This window comes from Erithacus rubecula, assembly GCF_903797595.1.
Source record: "Erithacus rubecula genome assembly, chromosome: 29".
Taxonomy (NCBI): Eukaryota; Metazoa; Chordata; class Aves; order Passeriformes; family Muscicapidae; genus Erithacus; species Erithacus rubecula.
Window position 1 is genome coordinate 449,864 of NC_136681.1, and position 20,475 is coordinate 470,338.

The following is a 20,475-nucleotide window of genomic DNA, read 5'->3' on the forward strand; positions in this document are numbered from 1 at the left end:
CAGGGGACCCTTTGCCATTGACATTCCAGAGATTAAATTGGGGGTTACCTGCTCTGGCCACGGCCCAGGCTCTGAGGAGGAAGGGCTGGGATCAGCTGCTGCTCCTGCTGTGAGTTCAGGAGGAAATGCCAGTTTTAATGCCAGGGGAAGGTACCAGCCCCTGTGGAGCACAGCTCTCCTCAGAACAGGGCAGTTTCAGGAGAGGGGAGGGGAAAGAAAAGCAGCTGGATCAGGAAGAATTTCAGCTCCAAATCCCTGCAAGGATCTTTTCTTATTTCTTGGTGATCTCCTGTGCTTTCTACACTCCTCAGCTTTGTGGGATGAGCTTCCTTCATTCCCCGTCCCTGTCTCCCTCTGGATCAGCATCCTGCTCACAGGCAGCAACCCCAGGGCTTGCCTGCAGTGGTTTTGAGAATTTTTTGTCAGTTATTTGGAGGAGGAACAAGGTTTTGTTTTTTGTTTTGCCATTTTTTTCCTTGGGAAAAGCTCTGCTTCCTGCAGAGGGGTTTGCAGGGCTCTAGTGCCTGGCAGAGCAGCAGGTTCTGCTGGCCCCAACACCTGGGGCAGGTGAAGGGTCCTTGATGCCTTGAGAGGCCACCTGGAACAGTGTTAAGGGAATAAAGCAGGGATTTATTAAAAACCTTTCAAAGGATTCACCTGGGGCAGTGCAACAGCTACACCCAAGATGGCCCCAAGTCAGGAGTTCTCACACTTTTATCAGTTTGGGTCCATTCCCACACTGGGGCTCATTGTCCAGCTCCAGGTTCTGCAGTCCCACCCTCCCAGACTCTCTCCTCCATTCTCTCTGTTTGCACTTTTTGGGGCTGGAGCTGCAGCGTGTCCTTGGTTCTGGGGCTGGGACAGGATTGTTTTGAGTGACTGAGCTGGGAGCAGAGCTTGTGACACTTTGTATGAGTTCAGTCACACACCAATGCAGTGCAGAATCTGGAAAACGTGTCAGCTCTGTTTAGCTTAAGTCCAAGCTGAGCCTAAGGCTGAGCTGTGCCCTGTCCCCAGCAGTGTTTGGGCAGCCCCTGGCAGACACCGTGGCCCACGAGCAGAAGCTGGGGCAGCCCCAGGTGCCCATCCTGGTGCAGAAAAGTGCCGAGTTCATCCGGGAGCACGGCGTGGCCGAGGAGGGAATATTCCGTCTGCCCGGCCAGGACAACCTGGTGCGGCGGCTGCGCGACGCCTTCGACGCGGGGGAGAGACCCTCCTTCCCCAGGTACCCCTGCCCCAGAGCCCCTCCTTCCCCAGGTACCCCTGCCCCAGAGTCCCTCCTTCCCCAGGTACCCCTGCCCCAGAGCCCCTCCTTCCCCAGGTACCCCTGTCCTGAGAGCCCCTCCTTCCCCAGGTACCCCTGCCCCAGAGCCCCTCCTTCCCCAGGTACCCCTGCCCTGAGAGCCCCTCCTTCCCCAGGTACCCCTGCCCCAGAGCCCCTCCTTCCCCAGGTACCCCTGCCCTGAGAGCCCCTCCTTCCCCAGGTACCCCTGCCCCAGAGCCCCTCCTTCCCCAGGTACCCCTGCCCTGAGAGCCCCTCCTTCCCCAGGTACTCCTGCCCCAGAGCCCCTCCTTCCCCAGGTAACAGTGCCCTGAGAGCCCCTCCTTCCCCAGGTACCCCTGCCCCAGAGCCCCTCCTTCCCCAGGTACCCCTGCCCTGAGAGCCCCTCCTTCCCCAGGTACCCCTGCCCCAGAGCCCCTCCTTCCCCAGGTACCCCTTCCCCAGAGCCCCTCCTTCCCCAGGTAACAGTGCCCTGAGAGCCCCTCCTTCCCCAGGTAACAGTGCCCTGAGAGCCCCTCCTTCCCCAGGTACCCCTGCCCCAGAGCCCCTCCTTCCCCAGGTACCCCTGCTCCAGAGCCCCTCCTTCCCCCAGAGCCCCTCCTTCCCCAGGTACCCCTTCCCCAGAGCCCCTCCTTCCCCAGGTACCCCTGCCCCAGAGCCCCTCCTTCCCCAGGTAACCCTGCCCTGAGAGCCCCTTCTGCCACAGGTAACTGGCCTCCCCAAAACCCAGGCACAAGCAGCCAGTGATGTGGGAGTCCAGGGTGTTCCCCTGGCTTCCCTGGATGCCTTGGGAGTGGTACAGGGGGCTCAGAGGCCTCGGTGCCCAAGACCCCTGTGGGATGGATTTTAGTCCTTGGAAAAATTACCATCATTGCAGGAAGAATTACAAGTCACAAAAAATAAGTGGAGTATGAATTAGATTATTAGAAGGTAGAAAAGTGAATTTGTAGTATTGTTTATAGTAAGAAGTTTAGAGCTAGGATGGAGGATTTTGGGTGTTGTATGTTTTTCTTTCTTCTTTATGGTATCCATCTTTGTGAGTTAGGATAGCACCATGTCCTGGTTTGAAAGGACAGGTGTCTGCAGATAAAACAGAAGTTTTTCTTTGAAAATAGAGACTTTAATTCCACTCCCTCCAATTATTATAATTGTTTGAATCAAGGACTCTGAGGCAGAGATTAGGGGGTAGGAATAACATCTCTTTTACTAATATATCTGACTGTACAAGCAGAAACAACAGCAGTTGTTAAAATTACTAACAGAACTGCGGGGGTGCGGAGCCGCTTGCGGAGGAACGGCAAGGGGATTAGCCAGACAATCAATGTGATTGATAAAGCATAATCAAACTTTATTGAGAGCATCAGACAGTTTTATAGCCCAGAATAGCATAAATCAGCATTATTCATATTAGTACAATCTTATTGGTTTTTACTATGTACGCCTTCTCTTAATATTGGTTATTGCAAGTGTGAGATAATCACGCCTACTGAATTTCTAGCCAAAAATTACATATGCTACCTCGCTGCTCATCTTGGCTGCTACTTCCCTTATACTTATTGCTATATAGCATCCATCCCAGGGTTATACTTCGCTAGCTACGTGCTTCCCTGGAAGTTAAGACCTTGATTGAACAATGGACATATGTATTACTTATCGACTAACTCTGCAAATTATGCTAGCTCTATTGCTTTTGCAAAAGTCTCTTAAAATCAAACACTGCTGCTCAGCAAAATCTGCTTAAGAGCAAGGCCTGGCTGCTACTTAGCAGGAGCTGCTCTCCTGCAACAAGGCCTCAGCCGAGCCATATCCACAGTTGTGTCCATGGCTTTCTAACCAATTCTCAACAATTCCCCCTCTTTTATTTTGTGCAAGAAAAGCATGATTCATGACAGACTCTGCTGTGCGTGTCATGCTTTTCTGCAAACATTGAAAAATGCAAGGAACAAACAGAAGTATAACCACAATTACAAGTGAAATTATTATAAGGTGCTGTAAAAGAGATGTCAGCTATGGCCCCAAATGTAATGACTTTAGCCAATCACACAGTTGTGTCCATGGCTTTCTAACCAATTCTCAACACAGAACAGAACAGATAACTCGGTTCCAGTCCTTTCTCAAGCTGCAGGCACGCTGGCTCTGTGCTCAGTCCCGGTGCTGCAGCTGGAACAAAGCCTGGCAGCTGCAGAGAGCAGGAGAGAGCAGAGGCGGGTGGGGCGGCAGCGGCCACGCCGGTCCCGGGCGGGAACGGGCTGGAGCGGCGGCTCCTCGCTCACCGTGTGTGTCCGGGGGATCAGCTGTGTCCGCAGAGGCAGGAGGCTGGAACGGGGCAGATGCAGGACAGGTGATCACAGAGGGTCTGGCTCTCCTGTGTTCCACCACATGGGCTGCAGATGGGGTGTCCTCCTCTGAGTTCCCCAGAAACACAAGACCCCCTCTGGAAACCCAAGTAGCCTCCCCAGAAGCTGCTCCCACCTCCCCCTTTTGTCTAGAGTCATCAGAGATCCTGGGTGTAACCCAGCCAGCTCCATTGGCATGATAATGGGAAAAATTCTTTAAATTGACACAGTAATAGAGAAACGCTCAATTCCCAACATTATCCACCCTGAATTTTTTCTATTCCAACATGCTACAGCATATTAAAACCTTTAAATCATATACATACCTGCAGTTACAGGCACAGTATCATAGATAGTTCACCCTAGAACAAGGTCTCCTTGAGGTATCCATCGGGTCTCTCCATCCTTTTGCATCACCCACCAAGTGCAACCTGGTCCTTGAGCGAAAACCACCCCACGAACAGGATTGTCTTTGCTGGAAGCAGAGTTCACCCAGACAGTTTTTCTTAACATGCCTCTCAGGTGTACCCCTGGAACCTTATCTCCATCTGATACTCCCAAGGGCTCTGACTGGGCAGGGCCTGCTCGGTTACTGGAACCTCGGGTATTCACTAACCATGTGGCCTTTGATAGATTGATCTCCCAGTTCTTGAAAGTTCCCCCACCAAGTGCCTTTAAGGTGGTTTTAAGCAGACCATTGCACCGTTCGACTTTCTCAGCCGCTGGTGCATGGTAGGGAATATGGTACACCCACTCGATGCCATGTTCTTTAGCCCAGGTGTTTATAAGGCTATTTTTGAAATGAGTCCTATTATCTGACTCAGTTCTCTCAGGGGTGCCATGCCTCCTGAGGACTTGCTTTTCCAGGCCCAGGATGGTGTTTTGAGCAGTGGCATGGGGCACAGCGTAGGTCTCCAACCATCCGGTGGTGGCTTCCACCATGGTCAGCACGTAGCGCTTGCCCTGGCGGGTCTGAGGCAGTGTAATATAGTCAATCTGCCAGGCCTCTCCATACTTATATTTGGACCATCGCCCCCCATACCAGAGGGGCTTCACCCGCTTGGCCTGTTTGATGGCAGCGCACGTGTCACAGTCATGAATAACCTGAGAGATGCTGTCCATGGTTAGATCCACCCCTCGGTCTCGTGCCCACTTATAGGTGGCGTCTCTGCCCTGATGGCCTGAGGCATCGTGGGCCCATCGAGCCAGGAACATTTCTCCCTTATGTTCCCAATCTAAGTCTATCTTTGAGACCTCTATCTGTGCAGCCTGATCTACCTGCTTGTTGTGCCTGTGTTCTTCATTAGCCTGACTCTTGGGAACATGGGCATCCACATGACGGACTTTCACGGGGAGCTTCTCTACCCGAGTGGCAATGTCTTTCCACTCATCAGCAGCCCAGATTGGTTTTCCTCTACGTTGCCAGTCAGCCTTTTTCCACCTTTCCAGCCAACCCCACAGAGCATTGGCTACCATCCACGAATCAGTATAAAGGTAGAGCTTTGGCCATTTCTCTCTCTCAGCAATGTCCAAGGCTAGCTGAACAGCTTTGAGTTCAGCAAGTTGACTCGATCCACCTTCTCCTTCGGTAGCTTGTGCAACCTGTCGTGTGGGGCTCCATACGGCAGCTTTCCACTTCCGGTTCATCCCCACAATGCGGCAGGAACCGTCGGTGAAAAGGGCGTAGCGTGTTTCATCTGCTGGCAGCTGGTTGTACGGTGGAGCTTCTTCAGCCCGGGTCACTTGGTCCTGCTCCTCTTTGTCAGCAAGACCAAAATCTTCACCTTCTGGCCAGTTTGTAATTATCTCCAAAATCCCAGGGTGATTTTGTTTTCCAATCTGGGCGCGGTGAGTGATGAAGGCAATCCACTTGCTCCATGTGGTGTCGGTGGCGTGGTGGGTAGAGGGAACTCTTCCTTTGAACATCCACCCCAGCACTGGCAGTCGGGGTGCCAGGAGAAGTTGTGCTTCTGTGCCAATCACCTCTGAGGCAGCTTGGACTCCCTCATAGGCAGCCAGGATTTCCTTCTCTGTGGGAGTGTAGTTGGCTTCAGACCCTTTGTAGCTTCTGCTCCAGAATCCCAGGGGTCGGCCTTGGGTCTCACCAGTCACCTTCTGCCAAAGGCTCCAGGACAGACCATGGTTCCCAGCTGCAGAGTAGACCACATTCTTTACCTCTGGTCCTGTCCTGACTAGGCCAAGGGCCACTGCATGAGCGATTTCCTGTTTGATCTGGGCAAAGGCTTGCTGTTGTTCAGGGCCCCAATGGAAATCGTTCTTCTTGCGAGTGACCTGGTAGAGAGGGCTCACAATCTGGCTGTACTCAGGGATGTGCATTCTCCAAATGCCAATGGCACCTAGAAAAGCTTGTGTCTCCTTCTTGCTTTTTGGTGGGGACATTGCAGTGATCTTATTGATGACCTCAGTGGGGATCTGGCGCCGTCCATCCTGCCACTTCACTCCTAGGAACTGGATCTCTCAGGCAGGTCCTTTGACTTTGCTCTTTTTAATGGCGAAACGGGCTCCCAGCAAAATCTGGATGATCTTCTCTCCTTTCTCAAATACCTTCATTGCCGTGTTCCCCCACACAATGATGTCATTGATGTACTGCAAATGTTCTGGAGCCTCACCCTTCTCCAGTGCAGCCTGGATCAGTCCATGGCAGATGGTGGGGCTGTGCTTCCACCCCTGGGGCAGTCGGTTCCAGGTGTACTGCACGCCCCTCCAGGTGAAAGCAAACTGAGGCCTGCACTCTGCTGCCAAAGGAATGGAGAAGAATACATTTGCAATGTCAATGGTGGCAAAGCACCTTGCTGCCTTGGACTCCAACTCATACTGAAGTTCCAGCATGTCTGAGCACGGCAGCGCTCAGCGGTGGAGTCACTTCATTCTATGCCCGATAGTCCACAGTCAGTCTCCATTCTCCATCAGATTTCTGCACAGGCCAGATAGGACTGTTGAAGGGTGAGTGGCTCTTGCTGACCACCCCTTGGCTCTCTAGATCATGGATCATCTTGTGGATGGGGATCACAGCATCTCGATTTGTCCAGTACTGCCGGTGGTGCACTGTCATGGTGGCAAATGGCACCTGTTGCTCAGTCACTTTCAGGAGTCCTACTGCAGAGGTGTTTTCTGACAGTCCAGGCAAGGTGTTCAACTGCTTAATGCTCTCTGTCTCTACAGTAGCTATTCCAAAAGCCCACCTGAACCCCTTTGGGTCTTTGTAGTAGCCGTTCCTGAGGAAGTCTATGCCTAGAATGCACGGTGCCCCTGGGCCAGTTACAATTGGATGTTTCTGCCACCCCTTCCCTGTCAGGCTAATCTCAGCTTCCAGCAAAGTGAATTCCTGTGATCCCCCCGTCACCCCAACAATGGAAACAGGTACCTTCCCCACATGTTCTGATGGTATCAGGGTGCATTGTGAACTAGTATCAACTAGCACTTTATGTTTCTGTGGCTTTGACGTGCCAGGCCATCGCACCCACACTATCCAATAGATCCTGTCATCCCATGCCTCTCCCTGGCTAGAGGCAGGGCCCCTCTAGCCCTGGTTATTATTTCTTTCCTGGGCATACATAGTGGAGGTTCCTTCCAGGGGATCTGACAGAACATCCTCCTTGCTGTAATACCCTGCTCCTTGCTTGTGGGAGGTTGAGGCTACCTTCATTTTAGTGCGGCTCCCTCGGTTAGCATTTCCCTCCCTGAGCTGACAGGACAGAAGTGGGTTTCCTATCCCACTTTCCCATGTCTTCCCCATGGTCTCGAAGGAAGAACCACAGGTCAGCTCCAGAGGTGTACCCACTCTCCCTAGCTGGGGCGTGTTGGGTTTGAGTTTTGGGGCCTGTGACTCGCACTGGTGCCGCACTGATCTTCCTTATCTCCTCCCTCATCTCCTCCCTCATATCCCTCATCTTATCTTGGACCTCTTGGAGGTCCCTGACCACAGCAGAGACATTGGCCTGCATTGGGCCATTCATCATGCTCTCAAAATTTCTGTGTTTGTTGGCAACAGAACACACTGTCTCTGGATGGTTATCAGCATTAGTCATTGCAATGAAGGCAGTATATTGAGATGGACCCAAGGTTGTCAAATTCCATAACATCTGCCCTGTGCACCTGACCTTGTCAGGGTCATTGTCATGCTGTCCATCCCTCCCAAAGAGTATCTCTAATACTGCTACTTCTCTGAGCTGCTGGATCCCTTCCTCAAGCGTCTTCCAGCGCATCCTACGGTGGTGCTCCTGCATTCTCTCTCTGTGGACAAACCTCTCTCTCACATTCATTAAAAGCTGGTCCCAGAGGGAAAGGAGGCCTTGCTCCTTTACAAATATCTGGTCCACACCTGAATCCTGGGCCAGGGATCCCAAATTCCTGGCCTCAGTTCCATCCAGTTGTACACCTGTTCCCGTAAGGTCCCAGACCCGGAGTAACCAAGTTGTAAAAGGCTCACGGCCCCGCCGAGCAATGTCTTTACGCAGGTTACGGAGACTATCGTATGAGAGGGACTCGGTGACAATTTCAACCTCTGGCTCCCTTGCTGGTTGTGAGGACCCTCCTTGCTGATCCCCATTATCTAAGTGCCTCGTTTTAATCTTAAGTTTCCTAGTTTCCACAGGAGCAACTGCTGCTGGCTGTGGCTGCTCCTGTGATCCAGCTGGAACCTGGACAGATACAACATCTACGGATTCCACTGCAGCACCATCAGACTCTCCCTCTTTAGGGCAGGGGGTGGTTTTCTCACCAGCTGGAGAAAAGTGCTCCTTCAACATCTGGCTGTGCTCCTTCAACATCTGGCTTTGTTCTTTCAACATCTGGCCTATATCCTTCACTAGAGCCCCCACCCACTCTGGGTGGCTCATTTCTGCAATGGGCTGTGGGGCAGCATCAGGCTCTGGGGCAGCATTCCTAGCCCCTGGGGCAGAGGCAGATTCTGGGGCAGCATCCCTAGCCCCTGGAGCAGGCTCTGGGGCAACATCTCTATTTCCTGGGGTAGGTATCAGAGTTGTTGTCCAAGCCAATATTACCTTGTTTCTGAATGCTAAGTAGAACAGGCCTATCAGCAACGCCAGCCACTGATTAATAGCACTAGCGATTAAAGCAGATCTGAAATCCTTGAAAACTGGTGGGGTAGCCTCAAAAAATTAGGTGATAGGTTGGGAGAAAATTTCCTGTGCATTCATTACCTCACAGTAAGTACCATTATTGAATTAACCCCAGAAACACACAGAGTATGATAGCTTTGTATCTATGTGGCCACTTCCCAGAAAAAATTTAAAAACCCATGAATTCCTGACATAATCAATCCACCAGACGAATCGGATAATAGCTACAGTAACTTTGGTGAGGGGGCCCATATTCAAATAAGGGCTTGCAAATGGGAGAGAGATATCTGTGGCCACGTGAAGCCCAAACCAGATTAAACCAGACATATTGCCACTTAAGAGAGCTGCTATTCCTGTCTTAACTCTCCACTCAGTGCCCTCTGCCCCACGTTGGGCGCCAAAATCTGTCCTGGTTTGAAGGACAGGTGTTTGCCAGTAAAGGCAGAAGTTTTCCTTTGAAAATAGAGACTTTAATTCCACTCCTCCCAAGTATTATAATTATTTGAATCAAGGACTCTGAGGCAGAGATCAAAGGTCCTGGGTGTAACCCGGCCAGCTCCATTGGCATGTTAATGGGAAAAATTCTTTAATTTGCACAGTAGTAGAAAAACACTCAACCCCAACACACTTTTGGATCAGTTTGAGAGAAAACTGGACAGTGTAATGAAAGTGTTATGTATTGGAAAGTAATTGTAAACATGAGGTACATAATTAATAGTATAAAGATAAGGCCTGCCCTGTGGGCAGTGCAGTGTGCCTTGAGCAGCGTGCTGCACAGTGTACACAGGCAGTGACACAGTCCCACCCCAGCACCCTCCAGAGGGAGAGAGGATTCAGCAGAAGCCACAATAACAGTCAGAGGGTGCTGAGAGGAGACTCCTGGAAATAAAGGAAAGCATCAGGGCAGAATTTAGGGGGGGGTGGTTAGAAAGCTGCAGTCCAGGCAGCCAGAGTGCCCAGTGGAGGGTATTGGAAGGTCCTGCAAAAACACAACTCTGAAAAAGTCCCTCTGTGTTTATGAGTGTTTGTGAAAATAATGGTATTTTACAACTAATGCTAAAAATAACTGACCTGGGGGATTTTTGCTTGAAGTTTATAAGTTTAGCAACTTCAAGGTAGGTCAGATCAGAGGCGCATGGTCTTGACAGTGTCCCCTTGACAGGATGTAAATACAAGGGCTGCAAAGCTGCAAACATCTGTCCCAGCAGAACATCCCCAGGAATTGCTGCTGCTCTGAAATCCCAGAGCTCCACATGGGGAGGGAGGCTGAGCAAGGCAGGATCTCATCTGGAGCCCTGGGAGCCCAGCAGGGGCTTTGCTTGGAATAGGGAGGAGGGAGAAAGGTTTTGATCCCTTTTCCTTGGTTCTCTGCCCCTGGGAATGCAGTGACAAGAGCCAGGCTGATGCTCCAGAATTGCTAAATTGTTAAATAAGGGCTCTGTAGGTATCTGGTGGCTGAAGAAAAGTGATTTTAGGTTCACAAAGCAGAGCAGGGAGATTGAGACCATCCCAGTGTCGTGTCAGAGACAGCTGCTGTTGGCTTTGGTTCCTGCAGTGCCCAAATCTGTGCCCAAGCTGTGCCCAAATCCGTGCCCAAATCCGTGCCCAAGCTGTGCCCAAGCTGTGCCAGGGTGCTGGAGAAGCAAGAGCAGGCACTGCCTGCCATGCTCCAGGGTGTCCAAGGGCAGGGCAGCTGGGAAAAGCTGAGACTGTGACTTTGTGCTTGCTCCAAACTCGGCTCTAGGAGGAGGCAGGAGCCCTCTGAGTGAATCTCTTGCTCCCCTGGCTCAGCCCAGGTGTAGACACTGGGTTTGGAAAACCTCCCCCAAGCCTTTGTTTCCTTAGCTTCCCCATTCCCTGGGTGTAAGAGCTTAAAATGAGGGATGCAGAACTCCAGGCTTTTTAAAATGCTGTTTATTGTTTAAATGATGCAGCAATTCACGGGTCTGGGTGACAAGAGCCCAGCCCGAAGCCTGACAGCCCCAGCTGTGGGTTCCTCTGAATGCTTCTTTTAGTTCTGGTTACAATGCATTATCTACTTTTCATTAGAGCATCTTAAAGCATGACAACCAACCAATACCTTTACTATTACCTATAGCTTATTATAACTACTAACATATTCGTGTTACTCTTCTCCAATCACCAAAAGTTAGTGTGTTACAGTTTAAGCTAGAAGTTGTTTTTCAGTTTTCTTGCAGTGAAAAATTTTGAGATTTTGTTTTTTACTTGCAACATGGCATTTTTTGTTTGTCTGTGAATTTTTTTTACTTGGTGAAAACATCTTTTGTTTAAAGTCAATTTATCTTTTGCTGTAAATCATAAAAGTCTCTTCCAATTCACTTGCTTTTTGCTTTTTTAGTTACCCAGTAAAACTAACTCAGCAACTCTTTTTTTTATATTAAAACTTGCTATAATTTCTATACCTTCTTTAGATTCTACATTCAAAAATCTTTCTTTTATACATACATATCTGTAAAACCACAGAGCTCAGGCAGAGCCTTGTGGGGGCTTGCTTGTGGGTGGTTCAGACACACCTTTAGGGCATCCTTGGAACTTTCTCCCCTAAGATAAGAAATCTTTCCTTAGGATGGCTCATGCTAGAGAAATGTTCACCCCCCTGTAGACTCCCTGTTATCTCTTAGAGTTTTTATTGGTCTTTATCTCTTTTAGGTAATTGGTCACTTTCTACCTAAGACCTTAAAGCAATTGCACAGCTTTCAACTTATAACTATTGGTCACTTTTCTATCCCCCTGAACCCTATAAATCCCCTTTGATATTCTATGTACTCGGATTTGCTGTCAGACCCCTTTGTAGAAATGAAGCTGCCTGTGGAATCTCTTGCAGCTCTCCCAGATCTCTGCTTCTCTCAATGGCTGAGGGAGAGCTGCAAGCAGAATGAAATCACAGAAGAGCTTGTTAGGAAAATGAACCCATAAACATCAGAGGTTTATGTCCACAAAGGAGACAGAGGAGTCCTTTTTGCTTTATTGGAATAAAGGGAGAGGCCATGGGGCATTCCCCTGGGTCTCTCCAATTTTTGGAGGATGCAGCCTCCTTTTATCCCAATTTCCCATCTGCATTTCCCTCTCTCTTTCCCCTTGGGCTGAGGTACTCAAGAGGCACAGACTTCCCAAACACCTGACACCTGACATTCCCCTCCAATGTATAACCCTCCCTTTTAATTTTGAATTCTTACAGAATTCATAGTTTTCCCCCCATTGCTCCTTTCATCTTCCAATATCCAATTTCATTTACCAGCAAACCTACAGTTTGTTTGTAAAGGCAAATCTCTTCTTCCATTCACCAATCAATGAAATCCATCCCATTGTTTGTTTTATCTCTTAGTGCTAATTTGTCTGCCAGCAGATCTACAGTTTGTTTGTAAGAGAAATGCAGCATTGCTGTCAAGCTGACAGCCTGAGCCTAGGCCTGCCTTGCACTGGAGCACTCTGGAGCTGCCTCTGCCTTGAAGCAGCCAGGAGTTCTGTTCTATTCAGAACTTTTATCTGGGCTGCCTGGGGCAGAACCAGCCCTGGATGCTCCGTCCTCCCTGTTTCCATCTCTCTGTCGCCACAGAGCTGAGGCAGAGCTCTGTGGGGACCCGCTGGCTCTGAGTGTCCCTGAGTGTCCCTGAGTGTCCCTCTGTCCCTCTGTCCCTCGCAGGGACACTGATGTGCACACCGTGGCCTCGCTGTTCAAGCTGTACCTGCGGGAGCTGCCGGAGCCCGTCGTGCCCTGGCTGCAGTATGAGGATTTCCTGCTCTGCGGGCAGGCTCTGGAGGCCGATGAGACAAAGGTAGAGATGCTCTTCTTTCCCTCCTGTTATAGCTAACGAAATGATCGAGCCGAATTAAGAATAATCAAAAGAAAAGATCTTTATTTCGCCACCGAAATACAGTGTTAGATCGACACAATCGAAGCGGGTGAGCGCACGGGTCCGCGCTCAGCTGTTCGCCACTGGCATTTCTCCGGGGCTGGTTTTATACAGATTTTCCCTCCTGGGGCAGAGGCTCTTTCTTTTTGTTGCTTCGCATATTCATGTTTTTTTTCTTTCTCTGTGCTGGGATGGTCAAAACCATGTCTGGGAAGTGATGAATGTTGATGTTGGTTTATGGTAATCCAGAATTGCGATGTATGTTCCTGACGACTCTGGTTATCTTGATTGGTGATACTTATCAAGTGTTCATCGCTTGGGTGTTCCAGGACTGTCTCAGAAAGGGCCCATCTCCACATCTATTAACTTGATAATTTCGATCTCTTTTCTTTGTTGCTAGCTGTAGTTTTACAATTCTTTTCCCCAACTGCTGCGTGTGTTCTAAATATTTATTTATTTTTTTTCATACAAGCATGTTTTATTCCACATTAAATTCACACAAACACGAATTATTTTATAACATATATTAAGTTCCTCGTGGCCTTAAAATCAGTTTCAGTGCCAGGGCACCGTGGTGTGCTGGAGGTGCCGAGTGCACGGCAGTATCAGCACAGCTTTGGAATCTGGGGAGAGAAAAAAAGGAAAAAAATTAAAAGGAAATCTCCCCCAAAGCCACTGGGGTTTCCCAACTTGGCTACATGGGCTTGTTAATTTTAAAGCTTAAATTTCTTCTCTTTGGGGTTGAAGATGTCTTAAATGTCTCTACACAAGCCACTGGAGGAGATGAGGCAGGTTCAGCTCTTGCAGAGCTCAACCCTCATGCTGAGCTGGAGAGGGAATCTTCTCCTTCTGTGGCTGCCCCTCCCTGAGAGCCCTGCAGAGCCTCTCTGTGTCCCACGGAGAAATGGAGCTCCAAGGGGAGCAGATTCAGGAGAATCAGAGCCATGGAATAACTAAGTTTGGAAAAGATGCCCAAGATCACCAACATGAGCCAGCCCCACTCCCAGGGTCACCACTGACCCTGTCCCCAGTGCCACCAGTGATCCTGTCCCCAGGGTCACCACTGATCTGGTCCCCAGTGCCACCACTGACCCTGTCCCCAGTGCCACCACTGACCCTGTCCCCAGGGTCACCACTGACCCCTGTTCCCAATGCCACCACTGACCCCTGTCCCCAGTGCCACCACTGACCCTGTCCCCAGTGCCACCAGTGATCCTGTCCCCAGGGTCACCACTGACCCCTGTTCCCAATGCCACCACTGACCCCTGTCCCCAGGGTCACCACTGACCCCTGTTCCCAATGCCACCACTGACCCCTGTCCCCAGTGCCACCACTGACCCTGTCCCCAGTGCCACCAGTGATCCTGTCCCCAGGGTCACCACTGACCCCTGTTCCCAATGCCACCACTGACCCCTGTCCGCAGTGCCACCAGTGATCCTGTCCCCAGGGTCACTACTGACCCCTGTCCCCAGTGCCACCACCTGTGTCTGGAGCACCCCCAGGGCTGGGGACTCCCCCACTGGGGGTGCCAGGATCAGACCCCACACCAGCCTGGCTGGGGTGACCAGGAGCTGGGACCAGACGTGCCTGTGAATCCTCCTGGAGCTGTTTTTTCACCACTTAGGGCCACCAGGAGCTCCTGAAGCAGCTGTCCCTCCTGCCCAGAGACAACTACAACCTCCTCAGCTACATCTGCAGGTGAGTCTGCACGAGGTGTGCTCAGCTGGGGTTTGGGGTTGGGCAGCACAGATGTCACCCCAAGGATGACTCCTGTAGGTAGAGCCTTCTTGAGCTGTGCTTTGGCTCCCTTTGAGTCACCAGATCCTGATTTTTGTAGAGGAGAATTTCAGCCCCTGGGATAAACCCCCTGGCAATGCCTGAGCATGAATCACCACCCTCAAACTCACTTATAAATCCCTGGGAACTAAAACCAGGTCTAGTTTTCCTGGACAAAAGCCTTGTGCACCAAAACTTCTGGGCTTCACCCAGCCTGGGTGGTTTTTCTGTGGCTGGAGATTTGAGGAGGGGATTCCCTTCCTTTCTGATTTCTTTCTAAGAGGGAGCAACTCCTCACATGTTTTTTTTTTTTTATTTTATTCTGGTTACTAGTAAGACCCAGCTCCAGTTCAGTTCTAAGGCTGAGTGTTTTTGTCCTTGTGACTGAGAGGAAGAGCTGGGAGGATGAATCAGGACTTTTTCACCAGCAATCTTCCACCTCTGATGTGAAATGTTTGCTCTGGAATTCTGGCAGGTTCCTCTATGAAATCCAACTGAACTCCAGCGTCAACAAGATGAGTGTGGATAACCTGGCAACAGTGATAGGAGTGAATCTCATCAGACCCAGGATAGAGGACCCTGCAAGTATCATGAGAGGTAAAAGGGACTCCTGGAATAAGTGTCCTAGGAACAGCTGGCATGCTGAAATCCTGAGCTACATCCACAGACTCGAAATTAAAGAATTTCTGTGGTGCAACTGAAAGAAAGCCAGAAATGTGCCCAGGCACAGTGAGTACAGAGTCCAGCCATGTGTTTGTTGGGCTGTAAAGGTGTTTGTGATGGCAAAAACCCCTCAGGAATCGATTAAATGACAAAAACACCCCACTGCATGTTCCCTTTGTGGAGCTCAGCAGGTTCAGGAATTTGGTGAGATCATCTCTGTGCTGCTTAGATCAGAAAAGTGCAAAATCCTTCTTGGGGGAACAGAGGAAACTCAAATAAATGTGGCTCCTCATTTCCTTTCACTCATTGCATTTACTTTCTTTGGCTTTATGATCCTGCTCCTTGTTTTGTGTTCCATCTCCATTTCAGACACCGAGCAGAAAACCCAAGTGCTGGGAGGGATCCCGTGGCACTGGGCTTGCCCCTGACAATCTCTAGTTCCTCCAGGCACACCCCAGGTCCAGAAGGTGATGACTGTGCTGATCAGTGACCATGAGAAGCTCTTTCCCCCATCCAAGGATGTGCCTCCCTCCCCAGCTGCCCCAGAAGCTGAGAAGAAAGCTCCTGTCTCTCGCAGCTCCGTGGGCTGGGGAGCTGCAGAGGAGCCCACAGCACCCAGAGCCTTCACCCAAAGGCAGATGGTGAGTTTGGATCCCCAGGAATCACCACAGCTCTGTTATTGAACCTGTGTTCATTGTGGCAGCTCTGACAGGGCAGCCAGCCCTGCAAGCTTTTGCTATTTTTAGGTTAAAAAGCTGTGTCTGTCACCCCTGGAATATTTACATCAGGAAAATGATGTGCATAAACTTTCCACTTTCCTGTGGAAAATCTGCTGTTCTGGGGAATATGAAAACTCCCAAAGCTTTTTGGCTGAACAGCCGAGCACATGAAACCTTCAGCTCAGGCTGGTGAAGGGAAAACATTGAGGATTAAAGGCTTTTCTTCAAAGGAATCCCTGCAAAAAAGCTAAATGTGGTGCAATTCAAAATGGTTTTTTATGGAAAAGCGTGGCCATTCCTCCAGCATGTTGAGATGTGCCCTTTGTAAAGCCTGCAGCAGCAGCAGTGGCTGTGACCTGTCTGCTCCAGAGATGCTTTTCTGTTTTGCAGAGGGATCACCCCAATTCCAGAAGCTCCCCTGGCCCAGCTGCCACCTCGAGCATCCCTGGGGAGGACACAGATCCCAAAGACACCCAGGGAACGTGGAAAACAGAGGCAAGGAAAAGAACTCAGACTTTGCCTACGAGGAAATCCTTCCTGGGAGCTGCTCCGGGGGAGAGGGGCAAGGAGAGGAGCGATGTCCTTGCCAGTGACTTCTGGAAGGGCAGCACACGCCCCCTGGCCTCGGATGGACACAAGAGAACTCTGTCTCATGACCTTTTCAAGCTGCTCGACCTCCACAGGGCTTCAGCCTTCGACAGTGGCCCCTCCTGCCAGGCAGAGAGCGGGGAGGGCAGCGGCTCCAGCCCCAGCCCTGCCAGCAGCATCTCCGAGAAGGAATTCCTGCCCTGCTTCAGTCCCAGCCACGAGCCCAAGGAGCCAGCCAGTGCCACCAGCAGCCCTGCTGAGGAGCCCAGCCCCGAGCAGGAGAGCAGGGAGTTCCTGCAAAGCATGATCCTCAAGCTGGAAAAGGATATGGAGGCACAGAGAAATGACTACGAGGGGCAGATTAAAAGGTAATGCAGGGAGTTGCTTTCTGCAGCAGACACTGCACTGATGGTTCACCAGCAGTGTCATGCAGTGTGTAATAGCAGTGATTCATGATAAAATACAGTGTTTAGCAGGCTGTCTAAAAATCACTGAGCTGCACTGCACGAGCTGTGCTCTCATCACAGTGGGTGATGGATTATTACAGCATCAGTGCTCCACAGCTCTTAGCACATCATTCAGTGGCACTGCAATGTTCCTGCATTCCTTTGCAGGTCAGAATTCCTGTTATTGCCATGACATGGGCCTGTTAGGCTCTCCAGAATTCACCAGTAGCATCATTACACCATTGATTGTAGCCGTCAACCCCACATGTTATTTTATTATGATTATTGTCCCATTATCAACACACGTGCACCACAGTTATTGATTTGTTGCATCGAGTTATGTGGCCACTGAAGGGCTCAGCACAGCATCTCTGGCTTGTTTTGAGGCTGAGGTGAGAATCCCTGAGAGCCAAATCCAATCCCAGCCCAAATCCAATCCAATCCAGTCTAGTCCAGTCCAATCCAATCCAGTCCAGTCCAATCCAGTCCAGTCCAATCCAGTCCAATCCAATCCAATCCAATCCAATCCAATCCAATCCAATCCAATCCAATCCAATCCAATCCAATCCAGTCCAATCCAGTCCAATTCAATCCAGTCCAATCCAATCAAATTGAATCAAATCCAATCCAGTCCAGCAATCCAGTCCAGTTCAATCCAATCCAATGCAATCCAATTCAATCCAATCCAGTCTGATCCAGTTCAATCTAATCCAATCCAGTCCAATCCAGTCCAATCCAGTCCAATCCAGTCTAGTCCAATTGAATCGAATTGAATCCAGTCCAATCCAATCCAATTCAATTCAATCCAATCTCATCTAATCCAATCCAGTCCAATCCAGTCCAGTCTGATCCAGTCCAATCCAATCCAGACCAGTCCAATCCCAGCCCAAATCCCAGCCCAAATCCAATCCAATCCAATCCAATCCAATCCAATCCAATCCAATCCAATCCAATCCAATCCAATCCAATCCAATCCAATCCAATCCAATCCAATCCTTTCATGCTCTGTTTCCCTTCACAGTCTCCAGGAGGAGAACTATGAAGCCTGGGCCAAAGTGGTGAGGCTGAGCCAGGACATGGAGCAGGAGAAGAAGAAGTGTGGGGAGCTGGAGCTGAGGCTGGAGAACGCCGAGCGCTTGCGGGAGGAGCTGGAGAAAAAAAACAAGAAGCTCGAGGAGGAGTTAAAAAACTTAACTAAACCCACGAGTAAAATTGGTGCCAAAACCAACTAGGAGGAGACACCCAGCTTTTCACAGACCACAAATGCAGCTGCACAAATGCACAGGAACTGCAGGTTCAGAGCCAAGGATTTGTATTGTCCAGTGTCCTGCTCCTGCCCACAGCCCAAGCCCAAAGCCCAAGCTTTTTTGGGTGTGTTTATTTCAATTCTTCTTTCAGCTGCTCAGGTTACCTGGAGAACAGGCCAATACTTCCTGCTGCTCAGTTAGAATTGCACTCAGAAGTTTGGGTTATGGACACATTGTGCCTTCACAGAAACAAACCAGAGGTGTCCCTCCTCCAGCTGCCTGTCTCCTTGCTGGAGACACCCACAGGCAAAACATCCATGGATTTGGGCAGGGAGAAGAGCCTCAGGCCTGGGGAGGCACAGCCCTGGGTGGTGGAGATGCTCATATCAATCCCAGCTGGTTCCTGCTCTCCTGGGGCAGCACAAGGCTCTGAGTTCTGCAGCATCACCTGCTGAGCTGTACCAGCCCCCACACCACAGCTCCAGGCAGAAAATCCCACCATCACCCAAACTCTTCAGTCCAGCTGTTTTGAGTCACTCCCCACAGCTGGCTGTTCCTAAATCCAGCACATGTTGGAGCTTGGGGAGCACCTCACAACTGTACCTGGAGCTCTTTGTGCAGGGGGAGTCCATCAGCAGCTCCAGCTCAGAAATCCTGCATTTTCCCTGATGGACACACTCCAGAGGATGACAAATCTGGACTTTTTTACTGCCCCTGCTTTGGAACTTGGTTGTTTCTGAGGTGCAGATCAGGATTTCCTCAGCCAGCTTATGGAGCCCTGGGTTTGCACCCCAATGAGGATGTTGGCTCTCTCCCCAGCAGTGCAAAGATCCCCTGGACCCAAAGGTGTCCCTGTGGTTTTGGTGACCTTTCTGCTCATCCCCACCCCTGCCAGAGTCCTGCCAGCAGCACCACGGTGCTGCCACAGCTTCTGGTGGAGGAAAAGAGGAGGACAGGACTTTGCACAGTTATTTTCTTCTACAGAAAACCATTTATTTATTTGAGGAAAGGGAACAGCCCAGCCTAGAGCTTTGATAGGGACAGGAAAGGGAAAACCACAGAGATCTGCAGTTTTCAAGCAGGACCAAGGTCTGCAGGCACAACTCTGGGTTCTGCTGGGAGGGAAAAGCTCAGCCCAGACAGGCTGCAGAGCTGTGTGACAGGGAAAATGAACTGGGGGCAGAAAGGGACACAGAGGAAAGTGTGGGAAAAAAGGGGAGGTGGGAGTGGGAAATGTTATTGGAGAATAAATCCAGTGTTAGGTATAAAGCACTTGCTGCTCTCAGCCTTGCTGGGGGTGGGGGGACTGGTTTAGCCCTAAAACTGAGCTCAGACTCAGTCTCAGATCCAGTTTGGTGTGCTGAACCCACCTTTGCTCAGCTGTGGATGTGAAGTGTGGGGAAGGACAGTTTGTGAGAGCTGAGCTGCATTCAGAAATCCAACCCCTAAGTGACTCCAGGAGTTTTCCCTTGCACAGAACCCCACAGAACACGGAGCTCCTCCCTGTCCTGCCCACAGACCTGCAGGGAATGACTGTTCCAGACACCTCCTGGGTCTCCTGAAAATCCCAAAGAGCCACAGCCAAGGGATCAAACCTGAGCACAGGGGTTTAAATCTGACTGCAACGTTTCACATGTCAATCTTGGTGATGGGGAATCTCAGTGAGGACACAGAGAGAATCTGCATTGGGCAGTGGGGCTGAACCTGGAGCTCCATGGCTCTGCAGAGGGATGGGCACCATGGAGAGGAGCCCCAGGGAGGGCACGTGGCCTCAGCCATCCTCCATGCCCACCCACAGCTGCCCTCCCCACACCTGCAGGTCCCACACACCACAGGAGCTCTGTCCTGAAGTCTCTTTCAGTTTCTTTCTGCTGCTTTCCAAGTCTCCACCATGGGACCTTCCTGGCACTCTGAGGTTCCAAAGTGCCTACACCATTTCACAGCTGAGTCTTCCCTGGAATTTCAGATGACCTTGACAGAGCTGCTTCAGTGTTTATTTGATTTCTTTACCTCTGCAGAAGCTCCTCAACCATCTGAGCCTGAGGCCCAGTAGTCACTGGGGAGAAACTTCTTGGTTGGGTTCAGGATCAGCATCGTGAACATCTGGGCTGGAAATGCCACACGCTCCTTTCTGCAAAGATCAAAAGTGTGAAGAGGCCAATAATTCCTGCACAGCAGACTGTAATGACGTGCAGAGGCTTGGCTGAGGCTCAGAAATCTCCACACTGAGGACAAGTGCACGTTATTTAAAATAAACTGCACATTCCTCCCCTTCCGCTCAGATAGGCAAAACAGCCCCGTGGCTGCCAGGATCACAGGGGCTCCTTTGAAGATATTCCACCCATTAACATTTGCAGCATTTATAGAGGTCATCTGTGAAAGAGAGACCTTCCAATAGAGGTCAGGTGGGCTGGAAATTCCTGAGAGCCTGGAGCAGAGAG

The 20,475-nt window shown here is 50.5% G+C and overlaps 1 protein-coding gene across 2 annotated transcripts in view; it reads left to right on the top strand.

The window, feature by feature from the left end:
- The window catches only part of ARHGAP25 (Rho GTPase activating protein 25), a 29,106-nt gene extending 9,491 nt beyond the window's left edge, over positions 1–19,615 (top strand). For both annotated transcript variants that reach the window (XM_079329028.1, XM_079329029.1), the window contains exons 5-11: positions 1,018–1,225; positions 12,385–12,517; positions 14,220–14,293; positions 14,847–14,968; positions 15,482–15,675; positions 16,144–16,709; positions 17,809–19,615. In XM_079329028.1, the coding sequence (XP_079185154.1) occupies positions 1,018–1,225; positions 12,385–12,517; positions 14,220–14,293; positions 14,847–14,968; positions 15,482–15,675; positions 16,144–16,709; positions 17,809–18,019 (1,508 nt within the window). In that variant the 3' untranslated portion in view covers positions 18,020–19,615. The remainder of the gene's footprint in view (positions 1–1,017; positions 1,226–12,384; positions 12,518–14,219; positions 14,294–14,846; positions 14,969–15,481; positions 15,676–16,143; positions 16,710–17,808) is intronic.
- Positions 19,616–20,475: the final 860 nt, after the last annotated feature.